This window comes from Rhopilema esculentum, chromosome 4 (assembly GCF_057945365.1).
Source record: "Rhopilema esculentum isolate cy_ngs chromosome 4, ASM5794536v1, whole genome shotgun sequence".
Lineage (NCBI taxonomy): Eukaryota > Metazoa > Cnidaria > Scyphozoa > Rhizostomeae > Rhizostomatidae > Rhopilema > Rhopilema esculentum.
This window is the reverse complement of record NC_142818.1, coordinates 2,765,532-2,788,121: the sequence shown is the minus strand read 5'-3', so window position 1 is coordinate 2,788,121 and position 22,590 is coordinate 2,765,532. Positions and strand designations below refer to the sequence as shown.

General features: G+C 35.2%; 1 protein-coding gene across 2 annotated transcripts in view; it reads right to left on the bottom strand.

Moving 5' to 3' along the window:
- The window catches only part of LOC135690904 (uncharacterized), a 47,533-nt gene extending 25,834 nt beyond the window's left edge, over positions 1-21,699 (bottom strand). Inside the window, exons 1-23 of one of the 2 annotated variants that reach the window (XM_089115979.1) lie at positions 21,524-21,699; positions 18,861-19,013; positions 18,115-18,218; positions 17,639-17,686; positions 17,205-17,321; positions 16,249-16,304; positions 15,665-15,765; positions 14,223-14,283; positions 12,281-13,575; positions 10,601-11,126; positions 8,934-9,140; positions 8,370-8,500; positions 7,601-7,753; positions 6,996-7,060; positions 6,103-6,187; positions 5,532-5,767; positions 4,915-4,975; positions 3,393-3,494; positions 3,105-3,167; positions 2,730-2,791; positions 1,763-1,892; positions 1,186-1,403; positions 14-136 (exon numbers count right to left, since the gene is read on the bottom strand). In XM_089115979.1, the coding sequence (XP_088972105.1) occupies positions 14-136; positions 1,186-1,403; positions 1,763-1,892; positions 2,730-2,791; positions 3,105-3,167; positions 3,393-3,494; positions 4,915-4,975; positions 5,532-5,767; positions 6,103-6,187; positions 6,996-7,060; positions 7,601-7,753; positions 8,370-8,500; positions 8,934-9,140; positions 10,601-11,126; positions 12,281-13,575; positions 14,223-14,283; positions 15,665-15,765; positions 16,249-16,304; positions 17,205-17,321; positions 17,639-17,686; positions 18,115-18,218; positions 18,861-19,013; positions 21,524-21,574 (4,148 nt within the window). In that variant the 5' untranslated portion in view covers positions 21,575-21,699. The remainder of the gene's footprint in view (positions 1-13; positions 137-1,185; positions 1,404-1,762; positions 1,893-2,729; positions 2,792-3,104; positions 3,168-3,392; positions 3,495-4,914; positions 4,976-5,531; positions 5,768-6,102; positions 6,188-6,995; positions 7,061-7,600; positions 7,754-8,369; positions 8,501-8,933; positions 9,141-10,600; positions 11,127-12,280; positions 13,576-14,222; positions 14,284-15,664; positions 15,766-16,248; positions 16,305-17,204; positions 17,322-17,638; positions 17,687-18,114; positions 18,219-18,860; positions 19,014-21,523) is intronic. The other variant, XM_089115980.1, reaches the window with a different exon arrangement.
- Between the last annotated feature and the right edge of the window lie 891 nt (positions 21,700-22,590).

Genomic DNA, 22,590 nt, shown 5'->3' with positions numbered 1-22,590 from the left:
AATCCAAACTCACTTGTCATCGATCGTGAACTTTGCGAGACAAACTGATCCACGGCCTAAAGATTTAATATCGGGTTCTTCATGTTTTGGAAGCACATTCATCACAGCTTCAATTTTGTCTTCCAGCTTGTCAAGCCTGCAAAATATTATGACATGACGTAATCACAAAAATAACCCTTTGTGCGTACTTTGAGATGTGAAAAATCGAAGCCCTTGGTTGCTCAGAACACTATGATAAACGTCAGACAGAGAAAGAGCACGATTAAGCAGTTGCATGTGCTTACAAAATAATGCTATGTATGTGCTCTTAACGATAGTTTCACGACTCAGCGGCCTGGCAGTATAACAATAATCCTGGAAATAGCAATATAGACAGGAAAAAAATATTGATTGATACATTCAACGTTGATTTAAACCTTTAATGCAAGAAGCTCTATTTTTTCATTCATTTTTTCATTTTATAATATTTACACAGGTTAAAGGTTCATACATATATATGTTTTTCAACCTGACCTGTTTAAAAGATTAAAAAAGTACTTATTCTAATAACAAAAGAAATTTGCTAACCTAACCTAATTTAAAATATTATATAAAACTAAGGCTATAAAAAGAGAACGTAAAGATGAAATAAAAGTTGTCTCCGACTATAGCTGTTCTTTGAAGGTTTTCAGGGAAAGGGCAAATTCTAGACTATTTCTAGACTGTTCCACAGTTTTGGACCGCGATAAGAAAAAGCCTTTTGGCCATTTATCGTTAACACTTAGCATTACACTCAGCATTAACTGGGAAACACTTAACTGGGAAACAAAAACACTTAGTATTAACTGGGGAAAACATAGCTAACGAGAGAAGGATATTATATCCAGCTTTCTTTCTGACCATAGGAAAATTTTGTGAATAATCCTAAAATGACATTCATAACTTTCATCACGTTAAATAAACAAACCATAGGTGGACATGTTTCATAACCTGTAAGTGTAAAAGATGCGAAGACTTTCAATGTCTAACCCATCCCTAAATGCTCTCAAAGTACTGTAGTGTCTTATTGTTTAAAGCTTTCTCTTTTTAGCATGTCAACATTATTTCGTACCACGTGCACACGTGCAATCAGTACGCCCCTTCATGAAGATTCTGATTCCAAGATCATACTCTAAAGAGTTGCAGCATTCTAGTAGAATGTCGTACCTGTCTATATTTTGCGATAACTGAACAAAGAGGAGGCCTGGGTTATCAACAGCAGCAACATAGACATCTTGGTAACCACTATCAGGCAATTCAACGTGATCGTGTTCTAAATCGGCGCTGTCTGACGTCACTGGCTTACTGGGCCGCTCACTCTCCATGGTCGCATTGGCGACCGAGGGCAAACTATCTTTGCATAGCTCGCGAAGGTTCGAAACATGCTGAAACAACGGAGGGTTGTGGCAAAGCTCATACAATAGTACATTCGTCAACATGTTTACATAACTTAGGCAAAAGCAAAATGAAACTATGTTTGGCTAATCAGTGAAAGGTCATGCATTGGTAGCGAAAGAGGAAAGAGAAAGTTGAATGTAACAGTCTTTGACTTCACCCACAATACCGTTGGACATACTAAAAACATTCACCAATCGAATAGAAATCTCATTTGTCATTTCAATACCTATAAAGCGACATAGCAAAAGGGACGTGTACTTATTACAACCGATAACAACAAGAAAATTATCCACATTATAAGGTTAGCACGAATTTATAAACACGGCATGCAAATAGCACCACTCACAGCTCTGTTTTTCTCTGCAAAACCAAACTCGATAAGAGCTGCACCAACATGAAGTTTAGCCACATTGGCATTCAAACTGTCATATTTGGTTTTTTCAACCAATGGATCAAGCCAAAGAGTATTTCGCAGTCTAGAGTGAAATCAGATAACTAGTAAAACAAATTGGATTTTACTAATAAGTATTGCTAATTAAAAGTATCTGAATTAAGAAAAATGGAACAGTTTTTTAAACTTGGGACAGTATTGCTAAGGAAACTCCTGAAAGAAACGAAAATCAATTCTGATTTTGAATATGATCAGGTATAGGGAATATAAAGTCCTGGTAAACGAAAAAATCAAAAGAAAGCTGAAGGAAAGCTGCTGCAAAAAAGAAAGCACTTTTGTAAGTGTGTAGCAAACACAGGAAATTGCAAGGTCTTTGAGTGTTGTGTACGTTAACTTTATGCTTTTGAAAGTTTACTCCTTATCAACATAAAGGCACTCTCGCTAAATCTGGTTCAAGGTAAATAAGGTTTGTCTTTTTTGAAAATACATGAATAGAAAGTATTGTTCAAAAAGCCGAAAAAAGTCATTCAAAAGATCTTAGTAAACTTAAGTCTTTGGTAAAGATCTAACGAAATGTAACAGGTATGGTAATTAAGACACAGTAACAACAAAAGGGTGACATCATGTTTTTTGTATTTAATCCTTGCTGAATGTTGTATTTAATCCTTGAAGAATTATATCAACCAGATTGGCAGTTATATAACTAATTAAACGCCAATCTTATCTTTAAACGCATCGAAAAGGAAAGTTCTACCTAAAAGTACAGCTGTCTTTAAATAAAACCTCAAACATGAGAAACGCATTCTAGAAACTTTGCTTACGTCACAATTGTCGGGCAGAGGAAAATAATTACTATATAGAATATTTACAGCACATTTTCTTCTTCGCATAACCACAAAGGTCCTTGCCAAGTCAAACTTACCCCAAGGCTATCTTTCCTTCGAGTGTCTTGCCACAAATTAGCTTGTTCACTTTGAGGCAGGCCTGCAAGAAATCACTCAAAATTTTGGCACATTATTCGAACCAACTTTTCAGCCTGTTTATACGTTCTCAATAATATTCTCATCTACGCCAAGTGACTACCAAAAGCAATTAAAACTGGCGGATGGTGTGAATTCTTTGGGCAATAAAATAACCATGCATGCGACTGGAATAACTTAACAAATGAGCAAGCGCTTAACTGTTTACAGGCCCCTCTTGGAGAAATCTTCGTCTAAACACACAGAAAGCTGTGCCTCTCTGATCCTTCTATATATAATTGAAATGTAAACGAAATACATATGAAAACAACTAATACCTCAATTGTCCAAGAAAAAGAGCTGTCCACAGGCTTCACACCAGAAACAACAAGTTCGATCGCCTGTTACAGGATATAATTTTTTAGAATAAAATAAACGACATCAATTCATCTAGATCACAACTTCAAACAATTTAACTGCGAAAATAAATTTCAAAAACTGAGACTAAATATAGCAGATAAAATTTGTATATAACAAATATTTGAGAATCAATAAGGAATAAGAGAAGAAGATGATTTATCAAAACTAGAGTAACAGCATCAGCAGATGCTTGGTGCTGTACCCACCTGAGCTGGTAACTCCTCTAACGAAAATTGCTTGTTACTTGGTAAAATAAAAAGCTCTTCAACCGGCATATCTTTTGACAATGCACAGTCTATTCCAAAAACCTGCAAAAATTCCATGTCACATCAGGTTATAATGAAAGGAATTCGAGCAAATAAGGGAATTGCCTCTATATATGATTATTGTAAAAGGACAAGGCCAAGAAATCAATTTTTGAGGTATAATATTTAATACTTCTCAACCGATCTACAAATTTCTAGAGCTAAGTTAATTTTAAGAGCTAAAAATCGGGATAACAAGTTGTTTGAAAAACCAAATATTTTGGTATAGAGATTGATACCAACTTGGATTGGAAGGAACACATTAAAAAAGTCACTTCCAAAGGTCTCGAGGGGAACTGGCATTTGAAGCATGCAAAATCCTTTCATTTTCATTTTCAAATGGTTTACTAGGGGCCCTCAATTTAATTTAAAACATAACAAATAAAAACAAAGCTAATTCATAACATTACCTGAAAGATATACAAAAAAAATTTACAATAAATATATAAAAAGTTCAAAAAGTTTTGCCTAATTTTGTTTAATTTTATTTTCTGTAAGAAGAAATTCTGAATACTATGTACACAAGTATTGCTGTTCTATGTTAGTCTGATATCATAGTCTTCAAATCTCATCAAGGGCTGCCTGCACAAAACATGTATAATCTTTTCACTTAAACATCCTAGCTAGCCTCTAGGAATCCTAGGAATGCACCAACTGACCTGAGGTTATTAAAGAAAAATTCCAAAAATGGACAGAAATGCAACTCATTTTGAGGTGCTAGGTCTTGGAACGCCCTTTCAGTTGAGTGTAACCAAGCAACTTCCCTGAATTGATGTCAACAATATTGTAAATAGGTTAATGCGATTTGATTTTTCATCGCTTTTTAGATGCCCATTTCAAATTATAGAAGGTTTTATGATAGTATGCATATATCGAATCGCAATTAGGTTAATTGAATTTTTCATAAAATTCAAATTTATATAAATAAAATTTTTCTAGAAAATTCGTTAAGTTATTCAAGGTCTACCGAAAATCATGATTTCTGAAGAGCTACCCTCCTTAAAACATATGAAAGGAAATTAATGAAATAAAACAAAAAATTGCGACCAACTGTGACATAGTTGCTATATAGAGTCATAGTTATAAAGAAAACGTTTCTTTGTCCCTTATAAGTAAAAAAAATTCAAAACGAAATGTTGTACCTATTGGACGTTCCACCGGGTATTGCTAACAAGACTTATACCTCAAAAGTCGAACCCTTTCTCTTTATAATGTGCACCATTTAGCAAATCATATCATCATTGTAGGCTTGGAATAAAAACTTTCGTACCTGCCTGGGTTCTTTTCAAAGTTGCTAACTGTATGAAGTAATTATAGACGTAACCTTAAACATCATTCCTGATCTCATTGAAAGACAAAATACCTTCATAAATAGCACAGATAGCTAAAGCCAAGATAGCAAGGAGAATAAGCATATACCTACATTTACTTCCGTGGCTATACCAGTCTGCGCACTACGTCGCACAATTGACCGAACACGCACCCTACAAAAGAGGTGAACCTAATGTAGTAATTTCTTAGAGTTGATCATTTATCTTCCAGAAATGCAGGTCGGCTACAGATTAAAAGACTTCTGAAAGATCATGTCTCGGGGCAATTTCTAACATTTGAGCTTAGGGGCAATTTCCCGCCAGCTCAAAAGACCTTCTTTTGTTTATAACAATAGGCTATTGTCCCTATTTTGATAAAAACAAAGCGCTGGCCCCGCTTAAAGAAAATTTATTTTCATGTCTTGTTGATACTCAAAACATTCTCTAATTAACAGTTTTAACATTAAAAGAATAGACGATTTAAAACTGAGTATCTCTGTATAGGCAGCCTTGAAGGGGGCAATTTGGTCGCATCATTAAGCAAAGCAAAATACTGGTTAAAGAACTGAAAGACAATTTGGTCTGATTTTTGACAGCAATAAATAAATCTTAAATATTCTAGGCATAAATAAGTGCAATAATATTCTAAAGTGATTATAGTTTCTAAGCATCGGCATTAAGGTTACCTATAAACAGGAAAATTTCAGACTTTCCTAAAAAGACGATATACCTTTTATATGTCTCCTCTGCTTCGATGACACATAAATCATCTACTAGGACTCCTTCTGGCGACGTTCCATGTCTCTTTCGATTCTGTTTCATTGCATAGTATATCTGCATGTCGCAAGCCAGTTTAAAGTATGCCTTTGTGTCATATTTTTCGCGCTCATCAGCTCCAACTGGCAATCGATGCTCCATTATTTTGCCCCAGTAAACATTGGCATGCACAACATCAAGTATTTTGACCTGAACCAAGACAAAACAATAATTACTTTCACCATTTAAACGGTACACAAATCTAGATATTTGTACCAACCTCTAACTGTAGTTTACATATTGAAAAGCCAATACTAGAATTTATTAAGTAGGTAGATATATTAAAAACGTGACCAAACTATGTAGCCTTGCAGTGGTACGGTGCTACTTCGTTATTTTCATACCATACCCCCAAAAGAGCTGACAGACATAATATACGGTGATGAAAACAGAACATATTTGGGAGAAAAAATGGCTGTTCCACCGCAAAATAGAAAATCAAAGTGAAATGACTACGAGGTAAATAACATAGGCATAAAGAATACCTTGACAACTCCTCTTTTTGGGATATTCTTTGGCTCGTCAGAATCAGCAAAAATTGTATGTCTTTGCTGGCATTTTTGAAGGTCTCTGCAATGTAGACAGTAACAAGATAAGCTGACCAACAGCCAAATTATAGCATTATAGAACATCGCTGGGTAATCATAGGGGGATTGTACGAAGAAAGCAAAATAAAAACGTTGGCAGGATTTGCACCAGCCTGTCATCTGTCATCTTAACAAAAATTTTCAAGCCAACTGTTTTTCTGAATTGCTTCAGATTTACTGCCCCGTATAATCAATTTGTATTGTTTTGTATTGTATCGTCTTCAACAACGTTGCCCATTTAAGCAATTTACATTTTTATCTTTTACAAGTTGCAGCAAAGATGTTGCTATGAGTTTTTAACTGTACTAAAAAACCGTCAGGGGTCGGAAACACTAAAAATGATTGGACTATAATTCTTTTTTGGAAAGGCTAATTTTGTCACTGTGATGGAAGGCCAAAAATTCATTGTAACTGCGCGGCCGGTTCTTTTCTGTCTAGCTACTATGGAAATGAGCAGGACTTTTGTGAAGTACAATAAATGTTGGGTAAATGATTTTGGATTTAAAGATTGGTTCAATTCTTGATCTATATAAGTGTTATTCAGAGAGTATAACGGGCTATGCTCGGAACATCGTTATTAAATAATCTATTATTTACTTCTGGTACAATTTACTTACATTCATAGTTATTTCCTATTATATTATACCCAGTACATTTATGTAATTTAGAGAGCACGACATTTGAATATTCAGCATCGTCGCAAATCTAAAGCATTGACGGGACAAAAATATTGGAAGGCCTGCTTGAAGTCACAATGGTAACAGAGCTTCGATGCTTAATAACATTCATACCTGCATTTGCCAAAGAACTTAAGGTCATCGCAAATACAGCATATCTTTGCTCTCTTTTCCTTATGCTACGAAAAAAGGGAAAACCCGATATCAAAAAAATCTCGCACTAAATGAATCGGAAGTGAAACACGTTTGAAGTAGAGCGCGTTTATAACGGGGAGGCTAGTTACAAAAAATAACTGTAATGAATGTAATAAAAAACCTGCAAGCCGTAATAAAAAAACCCTTAGATCTTCAAATTAATCAGGAAGTGGAGCCCATAGCAGCGAATACAATAAATGATAAAAGATGACGCTACCAAAACCAGAAGAGGGTACTCTGCGCTAGAAAGTCATCTGCGGGACATCTGCGGGAAATCAAAACTATTAACACTATTAACTGAAATGTTGTAGCGAAACGCCTTGTTCAGCAGACTGACTCTATTCAGCGATTATGACTCTATATGACAAGAGCTGAGAATGACCAACTTTCACTTCAAAAACCTATACTTGGGTAGTGTTCTTTTTTGGTCAAAATTCAAAAATTTAAGAAAAAAGAATATTGTCATGTAACACTTAAGAAACCTATAACTGTGGATTACCAACTTCCACTTCAAAATCATATACCTGGGTGGTGCTTTCTGCAATCGAATTTAAAGTGACTGGTACGGGCTGCCTTGCTCGGGTCAGAAATTTCACAACTGAGGGTGTGCAGAATTCATTTTGCTCGGTAATCAGTATCAAAGAAGAAGCCTTGCATTGCTCAGGCATGTTCTCATTCTGTGGAGACAGTAGAATTATAAATTATAATAAATTATGATAAACAATTCCTTCATAAAAATAATTATAAATACCGTTAGGAAATTGGGAAAACATTAGAAGAATGAGAGAAAAATGTACATGCAGTATTTGCTATTCGCTAACTGATTCAACTGGTTTTACAATATGCGAGTATTCAAATTTCAAATGTTGCATTAAAATTGTCATAATTTCATGATAATTATTTTTACAATATCAAATACGAAGGAATGGCTGTTTACCAATGAAAGTAATGTAAAAAGTAAAATGTAGATGAGGTCTCTTGGTTTGGGTAGGAAATGAGATAAATTTTTAAAAAAATGGGACATTGATATGACATCTGAGTTGGGGAGCCTTAATGCAGAGAATATGACATTCATCTTGCCTGGTTTCAGAAAAAAAAGCGGCAATACCAATTTCTCCTTATTTTCTTTGCGCCTTACTTTGAATGCAAGAAGCGGAGCGGGGATCGCACTAGTACCACTGACCCTTGGTAACCCCCTTTATCCTTTTTAAAGCTGTCTGGGAGATACAACATGAAAAAGCGTAATTCATGACCTGTAAAGTGTTAGCTAGGACTTCATATAGCTCAACCAACCTTCTCTTTCATGGCTCCAAGCAAACAGGCAAGTCGATTGGCAAAATCGGATTTTTTAGTGGGAAACTCGTAGTTAATCAAACAAGTAGCATTTCTCACGGACATGCGAGCAGCTCCACGATCAGTCATAGCTGTAGGAAACAATGAAAATTAAAATCATTACCAACGACAAAGTAAATCATTATGCAACCTTTCTAGCTTTGCTTTAATCATTATTACTTTACATATAAATCATTATTACTTAACATATAAATCAATTAAGAGGCCCTTGAAAAAAGGAGCAACAAAGGAGTGAGTTCAATTCGCTCAACAGGGTTGAGACTTTACCCCGAGGTGAAAATTCAAGTTATTTGGCAAAGTTCGATCGTAAAGTGCCAAGTTTGAACTTGCTTAAACTCTTGTGCGAAAAGGACTCAGTATTCGGGTGCGCAAAATGTTGAGCTCTGCCTAAGTCCAAAAAATGTTCATGCGGAAAAATCGTTACTCGTGGAAACTAGAACAGCTGTTACTCAACCTAAAAATAGATCGTGAAAAACTGAAATTTTTGTAAATATAGAACTGTACCTAAAACAGTGTTTTTTGTTTCCCCTGATTGGACAATGAAGTTCCAACTAGCTTCGGCATCCATGAGTGACGTGGGTGACATGAACTCTGTGGCCTTGATGACAGCAATGCATTGAGACTCAAGAAGCTTTGCTAGACTATCAACTTCTTTTGCTGAATTCGCAAAGATAACACTCTTTTCATCTGCGCCGTTGTTTTGTAAGAAACCTGGGAAAGAGAATACGTCACTCACGACAACGTCTCATGCAGCAAGTTAAATATCACTGGTGTGTCATCATTATGTATGGTCACCTATATATTACTTGCTGATTACTTGTGTCGTGAAGTTAGGCAAGGTAAATCACGGATGAAATAAAAACCTTTTTAATTCGAAAATTCAAGTATTTAATATTCAATGTCGATGATAGTATTCAAGTATTTAATATTCAATAGTCAAAGTCAAGTATTTAATATCAAAAACCACCATAATTTTCAATGTCCTAAAAATACAATATTCACCTTTATTATATACAATTTAATGAAGACAACTATGCAGACCTTAGCGAAAGCATTAGGACAACAACATTTATACATAGTCAATAGAAATACAGGGTGTTTCTATTGACTATGATTTATAGAAATAAATATAATTAGACAAATAATAAGCCAATATAAAAATATTGAAAACAGAAGGAGGTTTGGATAGAAATACTTATGGGAGAAAAAACACCAGGAAAGAGAGAGTTGAATGACCCCCAGGTCTAAAATAAGGTTCATGAAGAAAATTTAATTAATAAAGACGAATAATGAATTTCGATTAGTTGTTTTGGAACAAATGATTAATAAAGCCAGATTGATTGAATAAGAAATAAAAACACTATCAAAGTAAAAACCTTTTTATTAGCAAATTCCAGTATCCACTTAAAATTAAATTAGATTAAACCACAACCTACAATAGATACATTATTCAATATTCAATGTCGATGAAAATGCTGGATATCATTATCATATTCAAAATGCAAATAATTTTCAATTGTTTATAATGTACAATATTCAGCTTTATTATATACAATGTAATGAAGGCAACCATGCAGACCTCCTTTGCGAAAGTATTAGGAAAACAATATTAGCAGAGGTTAATATATAAATAGACAAAAAAATTAGACAATGTAGAAATACTGAAAACGGAGAAGCAGGTCTGGAAATAATTACTTATGGGAGAAAAAACACCAAGGAAGAAAGGCTTGAATGATTTCCAGTAAACAAAGTCTAAAATAATGTTCATGACAATTCATTGACATAGATTAATAATGAATTTCGATTAGTTATTGATTAGCAAATGATGAATAAAGCCAAATTGATGGAACAAGAAATGAAATAAAAATTACTTTGAAAAAAGCAAACATTTTAAACATATTAAATATTTTCGTCTGACACTCTTCAGAGTATAAAACGTCAGAATATTGATCCAAAACTCTAAGCTACGAAATATGTATAGAAATATGAGGGCCTGACAGTGCCCTGCTCGTGGTCATAGTTGTGCATCGAAATGTTTCACAATCGATGTGGATTGAAATATGATCAAAGAGTGTCAGACGAAGTACTTCAGTATTTTTGAGAATGTTTGCTCTTTTCAAGCCAATTTAAAATTTTGTACCGCCAAAAAATGAAAGAAAGATGTCACTTACTAACTAAATGGTCAATCCTTTGGTTTGCAGGACAAATCTCAACATGCTGTTTAACATGCTTGAAGACTGATGCCTCCATCATGTTTGGTATAATCATGAGTGGGTTATCAAAGTATGCATTGACCAGTGACTCTACACCACGTGACCACTCAGTTCCCATGGCAACCAACTGATGTGGAAGATTTAAAGCGACCGTTTTACTCAAGGAATCTGCGTATTGCCTCATAAGAACCTTGATTTCTTCGGCAAACATTTCAACTAGAACGTTGACGTCATCAAATACAAGATGGCACAGTCTCACAAGACTCGTGCAGTGCTTCTCAAGCATGTTTAAAAGGGATGGTATAGTAGCAACTAGTATCTCACAGCCGTTGATCAAATCCACCATTTCCTCTTCCATTTTTCCACGGCCTCCATACAAAATTTTCGCCCTGTAATTTTTGCGGTGTGTGTATACTATCTTTTCGCAAGTGCTATGAATGTTCCTTGCCTCGTTCCAGTCAGTTGTCAAAATGAGGACAATAGGCTAAGAAGAAAAATGATCTTTATCAGCATGCATTTTAATGCACTGACACGAACGTTGTTTTTATATGAATCTACAACACGAGAAAAAAGTTTGAGGAAATACGAATTCGATCAACTCTGAGGATTTGGAACTTATTCAGTTTTCATTTCACAAAGTCCATGCTTATCACCATAATCGAAAACATAGTCTAAATTTTTGTTCTTCATTACCAATGCTCCTTATGACGATTATGAATGTTCTAAAACTGCAGAGAAACAGTAAAAACATTTAAATATATTAATAAATCTTAACCTAACTGGGCTTATTCGTTCAGTTCACACTTGATGCTTGCAGTAGTTTTCTGCGAAACGTTCCAGACAAGAACAAATGGTTAATACATGACAAACAAGCTGTTTTAGGCCAGCCTTAATTTGCAAGGTGAACCAACAATGAACTAAAATTATCGAAAGGTTTTTGCCGCAAGCCAACGATCAAGGTCAAATCCATTAAAAAAATCAAACTTTTGTTCTACACAGGTGTCGAACTTCACTACATTGCTGATCTCAAGTTTGGGTCGGAACACGGCCTATGAACAATTTGTCTACAAACAAATTTTTCACAATAATATTCTATAAAAGACACGGCAACCTTAATAAAATTAACAAAGCAATAAAATTGATATATCTAAACGCAGGGGTGGACGTTTAAACAGATATCAATCAAGAAAATTAAGAGAAATGCAGAAAACAAAATAAAATTACAGATGACCTGAAATAAAAACAGTGGAGTCGTAACCACAATGAAAGTCAACCCTGGTTTAACAGATGATCTACCGCCCCTGAAGGAGGCAGCTATCAAAAAGAGACTCTATTGTGCCATTGATCTAAAAAATGACCTGATCGAGCTTCTAATGTCAAGACTGTGATGCAGTTAGTACCCTTCATATTGGGTCCCCTTGAGCTGCTCGAGACCGGAGACAAGTGGCATGTTTGGGTTTAGCTCGGATTTGCATGGAATAATAAAAATGACATTGGAATTATGTCATAAGAAAATTAAAGATAAAAGCCTAGAGCATCAAATCCAAGAATCCCCTAGCAAAAGTTTAAAGTTATGTTTAAAACCAGCCCAAGTTACATAATTGTTTGTAAAATTGGATTAGAAAAAGTGATAAATACCCCGGTTTCCTTTGGAAGATTCTTATAAATGAGTGGTGTCTCAATGACTTGCTTTAAGATTGGCACCAGATATCCAAGGGTTTTCCCACTTTTTGCCCTGTCAATACCGACAACATGTCTTCCTCTCATTGTTGCTGGCCAAACGTAAGATTGCAAGACTGTTGGTTTAGTGAAAACAGTCTTAGTTTCTTTGTCCCTTAGCGAAAATCTCAGCCACGAGGGAATCCCCAGTTCCTCAAACGACAGCGAGCATTTTGGCCTGCTGTCTCCTGATACCAAGACATCTTCAAACGATCTCGGCAACGTCTCTGCAACTTTTGCAGCTGAGCTACCTCCTAAGGCTTTCAGGAGTTCCAACGAGTCAGCAGATATTCTAAACGAGTTATCGTCGCCTTTGTTTTTAAAATGTTGCTTATGACACTCATTCTCGTAGCGAATAGCTTTAAAAGGCGTGCTTCCATGTTTTGAGCTTACATCTCTATCCTGAGAAAGAGTTTCCAGAATACGCTCTGTGGAAGCATAGGAGCTGTCACTCGTGTAACTAGCATTATCACGTGAGCGAGATCTTCTCTTTTCGCGCTCATTGTCAGTGTCCGTATCGGTAAGTGAAGATATATCAGCATCTCCATCCTGAGCTTTGATTCTGGACCATATCAAACTCCCTTTAGTGGCACCACCTTCCCCTGTACTTTTTCCATTTGGTACCGGCCTAACAGACTTTTCGTCTTTCTTACCAAACTTTAACATAGGAGCATCTTCTTTATCTTCAGGTTGAATTTCCTGCAGACCTGGCGGCTTATCTTCGATGTGTTGTTTACCTAGTAAAGTATCAAGCAGTCTTCTGGATTCTGCACTGCGATTTACAGCTAAAAACATATCGTCTACATGCGACGAATCATCATCTATGTTAACTCCATCACTGCAATTGGCTGGAACCATTCTGGGCGTCTTTTGGGCCCAGCCTTTATCCAAACTCTTTGTATGCGACAGGCTGCTTGGATGGTTTTGTTGGGCCATTCCATTTTCCGGTGCACTCATTCCATTTGTCCCTCCAAGCGGAGAATCAGCTTTGTCTTCAACTGTAGCAGGAGGTGGGCGGCCAAAGGCTTCCCTGTACTCGTCTAATGCTGAGTCGATTCCAAGATTAAATCGTTTCATTGCAATTCTCTTTCGTTCCAGCATCCTTTCTAGCTCTTCCTGAGACATCTTTGTCGACTCATTGTCGGAATTTACACTCATATCACCACTGATTGTGCTGGCTGCGTCATCGCTACCGTTCTGTGGAAATTGCTTTCCTTTAAGAAGAGATAAAATAATCTGTTATGGAGCTTTTTCTTTATTTCTTTGGGCAATAAAACCATCTCATTGAAAACAATTAGTATATCAAATCCAATTGAGTTGAATGTCAACAAAATGACAGCAAATTGAAATGAAAGTGAACAGCCCTAGGCACGCTGTATATCTTACATCGGTATGAGACACTCAAAAAGAGTCTCATATCGCCCAAAATCATTTCCTTTTAATGGTAGGGCTGCAAAAAGTCATCTTGGTGGTACGTTTTACAAAGCAAATCTTAAGCTGCTTTTGATCAATTTTGACTCAATAACGCGAATTTGTGTAGGAAACGAGGCCAAACAGCCCCCATAAGAAGGCAATTTCAAAATAGCAGAAGGACATTTAACGCAAATCTGAAAAGTTGACCTAAAGGTACATCGATTAACCTTACGAAATGAGCACTGTATCTTTCCATTTTTCAGCCATTACTGCATGCAATTTGCCAAGTCGAAAAGAATTATCACCTGCTTCGATAGTACTTTTCTCCTCAAGAATTTTCTTAAAGATTATGATCGCACTTTTTAAATTTGTCTTTCTTTCTTAAGGAGAACTTTTTTGAAACAAACAGACAGAAAAGGACGAACAGTGAAAGTTGCTTTTGACTCACCTTGGCCCGGGTTTTCAAAAACTGCGTACTTTTCTTTGACAAGAAGCTCATTGATGTTTGTCTAAAACAAGCATAAAATTCTAAGGTAATGACTGAAGAACCTCCATCCAAGACTCATTTGTTATGACATGAATGCATCTTGTGAAATGTTCAAGATGAAAAGAAGTAAGTAAGTGAAGGCTTTTGTTCATATCCTAGGATTCGTATCTGCATGAGTCAGTTTATATACGAACTTCTTAAAAGCACGTGTTGTAATTGCAATTAAAAACCGAGGTGGTAAATACTAGACGTAGCTCTTGCCTAAATTCTAACCAGTGTTTTAAGCAGCGTAGTGTTATGGACACAGTCCTCTAGTGTTATGGACACAGTCCTGCACAGACGTGCTTTATGCTGGAACCTTTGGAGATCAACGATATTCATTGTTGAAGAAACGTAGGGGAGGGCAGAAAATCAAGATGAAAAATCTACTAGATATAAAGCTCAAGTTAATAATACAGATTGACATTATTGAGTGACAAGAAATTTGTCATAGAGCCATGGCAAAATATTGCAATATTGCAATGAAAAGGACCCCCGATTTCAACATTTAAAGAGCCTTTAGTGGGGCATGCTAAATTCTAAAACGTACTTTTCTAGCCACAAAGTTCAACTCCGAGTCATCAAAATACGTTGGAAAGATAAAATTGGCAGAAAAGTGCTAAAAGTTCACACTTGTCGTATTAAAAATCATAAAAATCGTGGACGTCTTGTTAGGGATGGTTTATGAAAACACGTTCATACTTGTCCTGAGAAACGCAAGAACCTGGAGAGCCTAGTTTTGTTAATATTCATCTGCGGTCTGTCAATTGTTTGATATAATTAATCAAGGGCCTTTAATATTAACTCCATGCCATGTTCTTGAATTGAACTGTCATTCATCTTTCAATTTTCCTCTTCAAATAGAAACTTTATGCAGGTTAACAAGTAACTCTTTCCGCCAACATTTTCAGCTTTGTTTGAACAAACAGAAGGCATTTCGCACCGGGAAACCTCCAGAAGCTTAAAAGACTTGGTATGATTAAACTCATATTTGAACAAATTTTTAGGACCATTACTTGATTTTATACATTCCACATGCAGATTAAATAGATTCTTGAAGTGCTAGCAAACACTAGTCAATTGCAAACTGCTATCTAAAACACATTTAGGTATTTGATGGCAAATACTGTTTACCAGTCTACAGGACGGTTACATGATGGTCGCATTAAGCGTGAAACTCGAAGTAGCAACTTAGAACCTTTTCCTGTTATATACACTAAAAGTAGATATGTAATTTTATCAATTATAAATCTTAAATTTGCCAAATGCAAGCAGAAAACAAGATGCCGAAGCAAGAACATGTTGATTGTTACATCAAATCAGAAATGCTATAACTTTAAGGGTAGATACATAGTTGTGCTTACCTCTTGTTGTCGCCCAACTGCATCAAACTCTAGTTTGTACAATGTCACGTGGAAGACTCCTTCTTTGTCAACATCACAAACATGCAGTCGACACAAGCAACCTAAAATAAACAATCAACTTGCAATTATGTTAAATAGCTTCATGTACGCGTAGACATAAGATTTTATACAGATTCAATACCAACATAATTGTACACCTGGTTATTACTGAATATCCGGCACCCTACTCACAAGCTTGAAAAACTTAAGTTTATCACAAGCTTGAAGAACAGACATCCATTAATTTAAGACTTTTTTCATTGGCACAGGTCTGAGAAAAATCTACCCTTTAAGCTTATCTTGATCAAGTTTATTATTGTGGTAACAAATCTAAGTAAAAGTTTTTTAACAATTTAAAAATTAAAAACACAGATTGAGATTAACCAGTAGTCATTATTCAGAATCTTCTATGCTCTTGTAATCTTAAAAATGAAACTTGCAAGCACAAAAATGGCAGGAAGATATATTCACTATAATATCAGATAATATTATTATTTCAAAAACACTAATTTAATTTAGGCAGTGTAACATAAACAGATGCAAACCCTGAGTGAATTCTTGCAGACGAGTTTTAGTTGAAGAGTCCCAGTGTTTTGAAATCCTGCATAAAAAAGTTGAAAAGGGTTAGAATCAAGAGTCCAAACACTTGGTGCTATTTCACCAGGTACAAGCATAGAATTTCATGCAAACACATGGTAAAAAAAAGCTTAGTTTATGTTGACATTAAACTGTAAACACTTTCCGTTGCTTCAAACTGCATGTAATAAAACCTTATATAATAATAACAATTTCAATATTTGGGTTACAATGAAGAGGATACGTTAACATACTAATATTAGCAGTAAAACTGATTGCATTGTGAAAACTGATTACACAGTCGCAGGCTAAACAAGAATGTTTATTTTAACATAATTTTGGTAAAGTCATTTAAACATACCTTTGTGTTAAATAACTTACATGTAAGAAGTAAATTCAAAGCTTGTACCAAATCAAAGAATTGGGGTTTAAAAGGGTTTGTACCAAAACAGTTGGCAATAGCAAGGAACATTGACAAAATTAAGGCACTTTAGAAAATGCATCCCAGAATATACTAGAGAAGAAATTTTGGAAGCCTATAGGAAGATAACGAGATTAACCTATTTCACTCATTCCCCTTCTAAACTTTTTGGGCTGCTGAAAAACTACAAAGTGAATTAAAGAGTGTATTAATGAATGATTCAATGAACAAATAAATTATGAAACTAATGACTGACTTAGCAAATGAATGAATGAAACTAATGACTGAATAAAAGAATAAGCAAACTAACGAATGAATCAATAAAAGCTAATGATTAAAATCAGACGAATAGATGAATAAAGTTGTTATTAATTTTTCATGTTGCATTAGCTTGAATTACATCTTACAGCTTAATTACTTATTTGCATGATCAGTGTTTGCGTGAAAACAGGAAGAGAAAGCCCCTAAACTCTGAAAAACATATAAGAGACATTGAAAACTTACTGTTGACTGACAAGACTATCTGGAGTTGATTTATAGCTCAATGGTTTCAATCCATAGAAATTGCACTTCATCATTTGATATGGGAAATCTTGATATTTTGCATCAAACCTTGCCATACTAGGTATGAATTAGTCATCATTATTTTTGACCAAGCCAGAAAAATAGGCTCTTACAGTTGGTACTTATTTAATAGTATTTGATAGGTAAATGTAGATGTTATGACACACCAAAAGAAAGCTATGATATATCAAAAGAGTGAGAATACCAATATCCTAACCCACAATCAAGAAATAACAATAATTAAACTGCAGCAAAATATTTGAATATAAAGAGCAAATAGCATAAACAAATGAATTTCAGTAAAACTTGCAAGCAAATGAAAATGATAAAGTAATCTAACAAAAATGGTATAATAACAAATACAGAAAACATACTGTATTCCTGGCACCAGTACTGTTGCATTGTGGTCCACAAGGAGAACTCTAGCAAAATGAAGAAATATTACTGGTGCAAAAAAGAACTAAAAATAGATCCAAACTAAAATTACATGAATTTGATTAGCATACACAATACTGCATTCAACTGCTAAAAACAGCTCATATATAACTGTGACAAATCCAATACTGAAAAACAATTATAATCATCTTTTTCTCCAGATACCTTTGAAATTTTTAGCTTGAATTTGCATAGGACTCTAATGATGCAAATTAAGAAGCATCTCTGTAATACAAATGGGCTTCACCACCAGAATGTTCTGAGGGCAATACCCACTATTTCTGAGGGCAATACCCTGCAGCAGCTGTTGCCACCTCTGACCAGAACTCAAAGCTTTTTAAATGCCTACAATAACATATTACTAAACAAATGTTTCTCAAAATAACTTCTAACTTCTTTTAAGCAATTAACTCACTTTGAAGTGATGCCATTCACTTTTGAAAATTTAATCAGTACCCTTCCTCTGTACCATAATTTGTCATGATCTGAAGCTTGTATTTTACAATAAACTCCAACTACCTAACAAAATAATTTCAAAATTAAAATTGTCTTTATTTGTCTTTATTTCAAGAAATTGCTACTAGTTAAAATTCAAAAATACAAGATTGAAGTAAAAATGCAAAAAAGCCACAACATTACATTTTTCAATAGTTTATTTCCTTACTATCGTTGTTTTGTTATCCAAACATTTAGACTTTCAAATTCAATATAATTATAAGCTGTCTTTGATTATAAACTGCAGCAAAACGTGCCAAAAAATAATAACAAGCCACTGCTTATAAGTAAACATGTTAAGATAGAAAAAAACCAAATAATGAAAAATATTTCCGCTTTCACATTGGTTTGTTATACAGAAAGCAATACAAAAACAGTTGTGATGTCTCAGTGGTTAGGAATGCAGAATACAGATCCAAGATTCTAGGGATTGTGTCTCTGCCATGACCAAACCTTCACATAGAGTAAGGAAATTTGGAGGCTTTTTGTAATTTCAAGCACAGGAATCAGATTGTGTGGTCAGATCAAGAAGAAGGACTAGGATCGTCCTTGATAATTATACCTTCCAGTGTACTACTTTCTAAAGCTAGGTAACAACAAATACAAATGGCTGTAAAAACATCAAAGACATAATATTCACAAGTAGCACTGCAATTAATTTCATACCTCCCCAATTTTAAAATTTTGACTGGAAAAGAGCTTTCCATTTTGTGTAATCTCATTCATGTAATTATTGAAGTCAGCAAGAAAGATGTCATAACTGTCAGAGCCTCTCTGGCCAGCAATTGGAGTTGCAATAAATTCTCCATCTTGGATTACCTAAAGGAATAAGACTTAAGAAATATAGACTTCATGTAATAACACTTAAGAAAAATAAATTGAAATTTAATGCTCAACAGAATATCGTTAGGAAGAGTCTTACCTATCAGTAATACACAGTTGGCAATACAAAAAACTAAAGAGGCAAAAGTGACCATGTTTGGTTAAAATTGTTACGTCAGACTCACTTTGTTTGAGGTTTGGCATTACCATACCTAAACATGTCAAATAAAATAACAACATAACAAGGGCAGAGATACAACTTTTTGTTTGGGGGGGCCAGCAGAGCTGGTGTCATATACATTTTGGTACCCTATGAAAAAGTGTAACATTGTGAAACGCAATGTGTTTCAAATCAAGTGATTTCATCGTAGTGCGATATTATGACACAATAAAATTAAAAAATAGGACACAATGCTTTTTTTGTTTAAAATTTCACACTTTTTAATCAAGAAAACTTTGGAGTCGCCATTAATGTTGTACTTTTTTGCATAAACTTAACAAGGGAAATCACAGCACCGCTTCTTGTTAGTACCCCCTTGTTAGAAATAGTTCTATTGTTCTTTACATTCTGAACATTATGAATCAGAACATTTGTGTTCCCAGACCAGGTCGCATGCTAAATTCCACCATTTGTTTCAGTTCCCTGTTTTTTAAAAGCTTGGGTACGTTTTTGTAAAAGCAAAATTGTTATGCATTTCTGTACCAGGACCGTTTTGCATGCGAAATTCCAAGTTCGTTTTGGTACCCTATTGTTTTAGTGCTTGGGTACGTTTCTGTATAAACAAAATTGCCATGCGTTTGTGTACCTGGACCGTTTTGCATGCTAAATTCCACCATTCTTTTTGGTACCCTATTGTTTTAGAGCTTGGGTACGATTTTGCATAACCAAAATTGCCATGCGTTTGAGTACCCGGACCGAAATGCATAAGGTTACCAAAACGCATATGACACCGGCATGAAAGGGGGCATGAGGGGTGTGTTGAAAAGACTTTTGGCGACCTGCAATGTTACATTTTGGGAAAACATAATCTGTGCCTGGTTGATTTGCTCGTTCTCCTTTTCCGAAAAGGAGAGAGTATCGTTATGCTTTGATTTTTCTTGCATGTAACCATCAACTCAAGTTTGATTTTTCTCATTTTTCTTGTTCACTAGGCCAAGGCCTAAGACGCTATTGCGTGTAGAAACTGCAATTATATTCCCATTTCCCTGATCCTTACTAGATTCGTTCAGTCAATTTATATCTTGATTATTTGATAACTTGCTGGAAACAGCAGTTCTTTCTTGCTGCTTTTCGAAAAAATAGTTCAAAGTTCCTTTCCCTAACTTTGACATGGTGGCCATTTAGGCAAAGATTTGGAAAGGGAAGTGATTTCCCGCCAAAATACGGTAAATAGCAACAGCAAGAAAACTCTAGTTCATGCAGGGCCAAGTATTACGTGTTGACAATCATCCGGCAGAGTTTAAAATGTCAGAGACGCAGGTACACTAAAGGAGGACCTGCTTAGATAGGGTCAAGCTTGTATGCTCCCCACAAAAATAAATTCAATTGCAAAATTGAGGTCGCAAATTTCCAAACAATTGCCTTCAAAGAGAGCTTGGTCAGCAAATTTCAAAATTTTCCAGTAAAGAAAAGATGGCTCACCCATTTTGTCAGCAAATGGGACCTGAAAACCCCCTTTGGTAAAAAAGCTAGCAACAGGCCTGATTACACCTTAGAATAAAGGTCATACAATTTTACGAATGTCCCTGAAAACAGAGAATTGTGGAGGAATTAAAACACATTGCTGCATAAAAAGCATTTTTTGTTTCCTTGCGAGTCCTCTTGTAGGAGAGTCCTCTTGCTGGAGAGTCCTCTTGTAGAAAGTGATACTTTGGCAAGTAACCGATCGGGTAACAGACTAAGGTTACCTTTGGTTCAAATACTAAGAGCCCCATGAAAAAAATATCTATGTCATTGTACTTTGAGGCTGGTGTTCAGGATATGATAAACAAGTGTAAAGGCAAGTGTTTGTTTTCATCCAGTGTCTTTCATTATTTATTTACTCTTTCTCATATTCATCTCAACTTGCTTGATTCATTTTGAAGATTCTGTAATTTAATTTTTGTAAATAAATTTTTTAATCGTTTCTTATTGGAGTCAACAATCAAACAGTTATGAGCTGTGACCCTGTCCTAGGGGGCCACAGGACCGATATTCTTTCTATTTCACCCTTGAAGTATGACCACTTTTTCAGAGTTTTAAGAGCTGTGTGTTGAAGTATTCAAGTTCACACCATTATAAGAGCTTTTTTCTTTCAGCAGTTGACTTCCCAATATCTAGTTAGGATATTGCCATAAATAAAATGAACTAAATGAAATCCAGATCTGAATAATCGATCATAAACACAACAAGTAAGGTGGAATATTTCCGGGTATTTTGTTCTAGATTGTGCAGAATAAATGAATGTTTCCACTCAGAATGCTGTTGAAGTTTAGGGCAATTCTCACAAATTTGCAATTTAACCAACCTGTAGAACGTTTACAAATCTGCCATCACTATCATGGTTCATTTTCTCCATCCTCGTGGTGCCAAGATTGGCTCCAGTTACAGCAACTGCAACACACCGCCCTCGCAGTATCCAATGTTTTTCTTTCCAGATTTCGTTAAAAATTGTTGAAGGTTATTCATGAAAGGTTTTTAAAAGGTTTCTCTACGATAGGAAAGTTTACGGATAAATTGAACTTCAATGAAAATCTTCTCTGCAAAGCAACTTAAGTTTCAGCGTAGTTATGGGTTAGCGGAGGCTAAAAAGGCGGGGAGGGGGGGGGCTAAGATTAGATAAAATTTCCCAAGTGGGCCTGAAATTCGATAAATTTTTGCCGCCTCCCCCCAGCCCCTGTGTCTCATACACCTATGAGGAAGGATAACTTAGGTAGAAAAAAAACTTTTTCATTCTCAAATAATAGTTACCAAAAAACCATAGCGAATATCAAATATAAGAAAATTACAATACAAAATCATAAGAACTTAAGCTACAGCTAGATTAAGTAAGCTAACATATAAAATAGTACACAAATAATTGTATATAATGTGCAGTTCAAAGACTGTTTTTGAGCCCCTCGTTTATAAGATTATTGATTCTAATAGTTTAAATGATGTTATAGTATCGACATAAACAAAAAAGATATAATTGCACGAAATATGGATGCATGGAGAAGGACAAACTTATCCATGAAATTTAGATTGAACAACATGCAATTTAAAGGGACAATTCATATAAATGTCTGCATTCTCAATAAAGGGGAGTTGGACAAATCGTACAAAATGTGTCCACCAGAAAGAAAGAAGGAACATTTTTTTACCACTATGATTTTATCTAACAAAACAGTCCTTCATTGTTTATTTTCGATCAGAACTTCACATCGTTTACTGTCAGTTGAAACCACTTTCTCGTCAGAAGATGCATTCCTGGTGGATGTTGTGTCGTCCAGATGCACTGGATTCACAATAGCATTCTGACAAAAGTAGGGGCATAATCACTCCAACGAACCGGTCACATCGTTTGTTCATACAATTTAATTCCGTAGAGTTGGA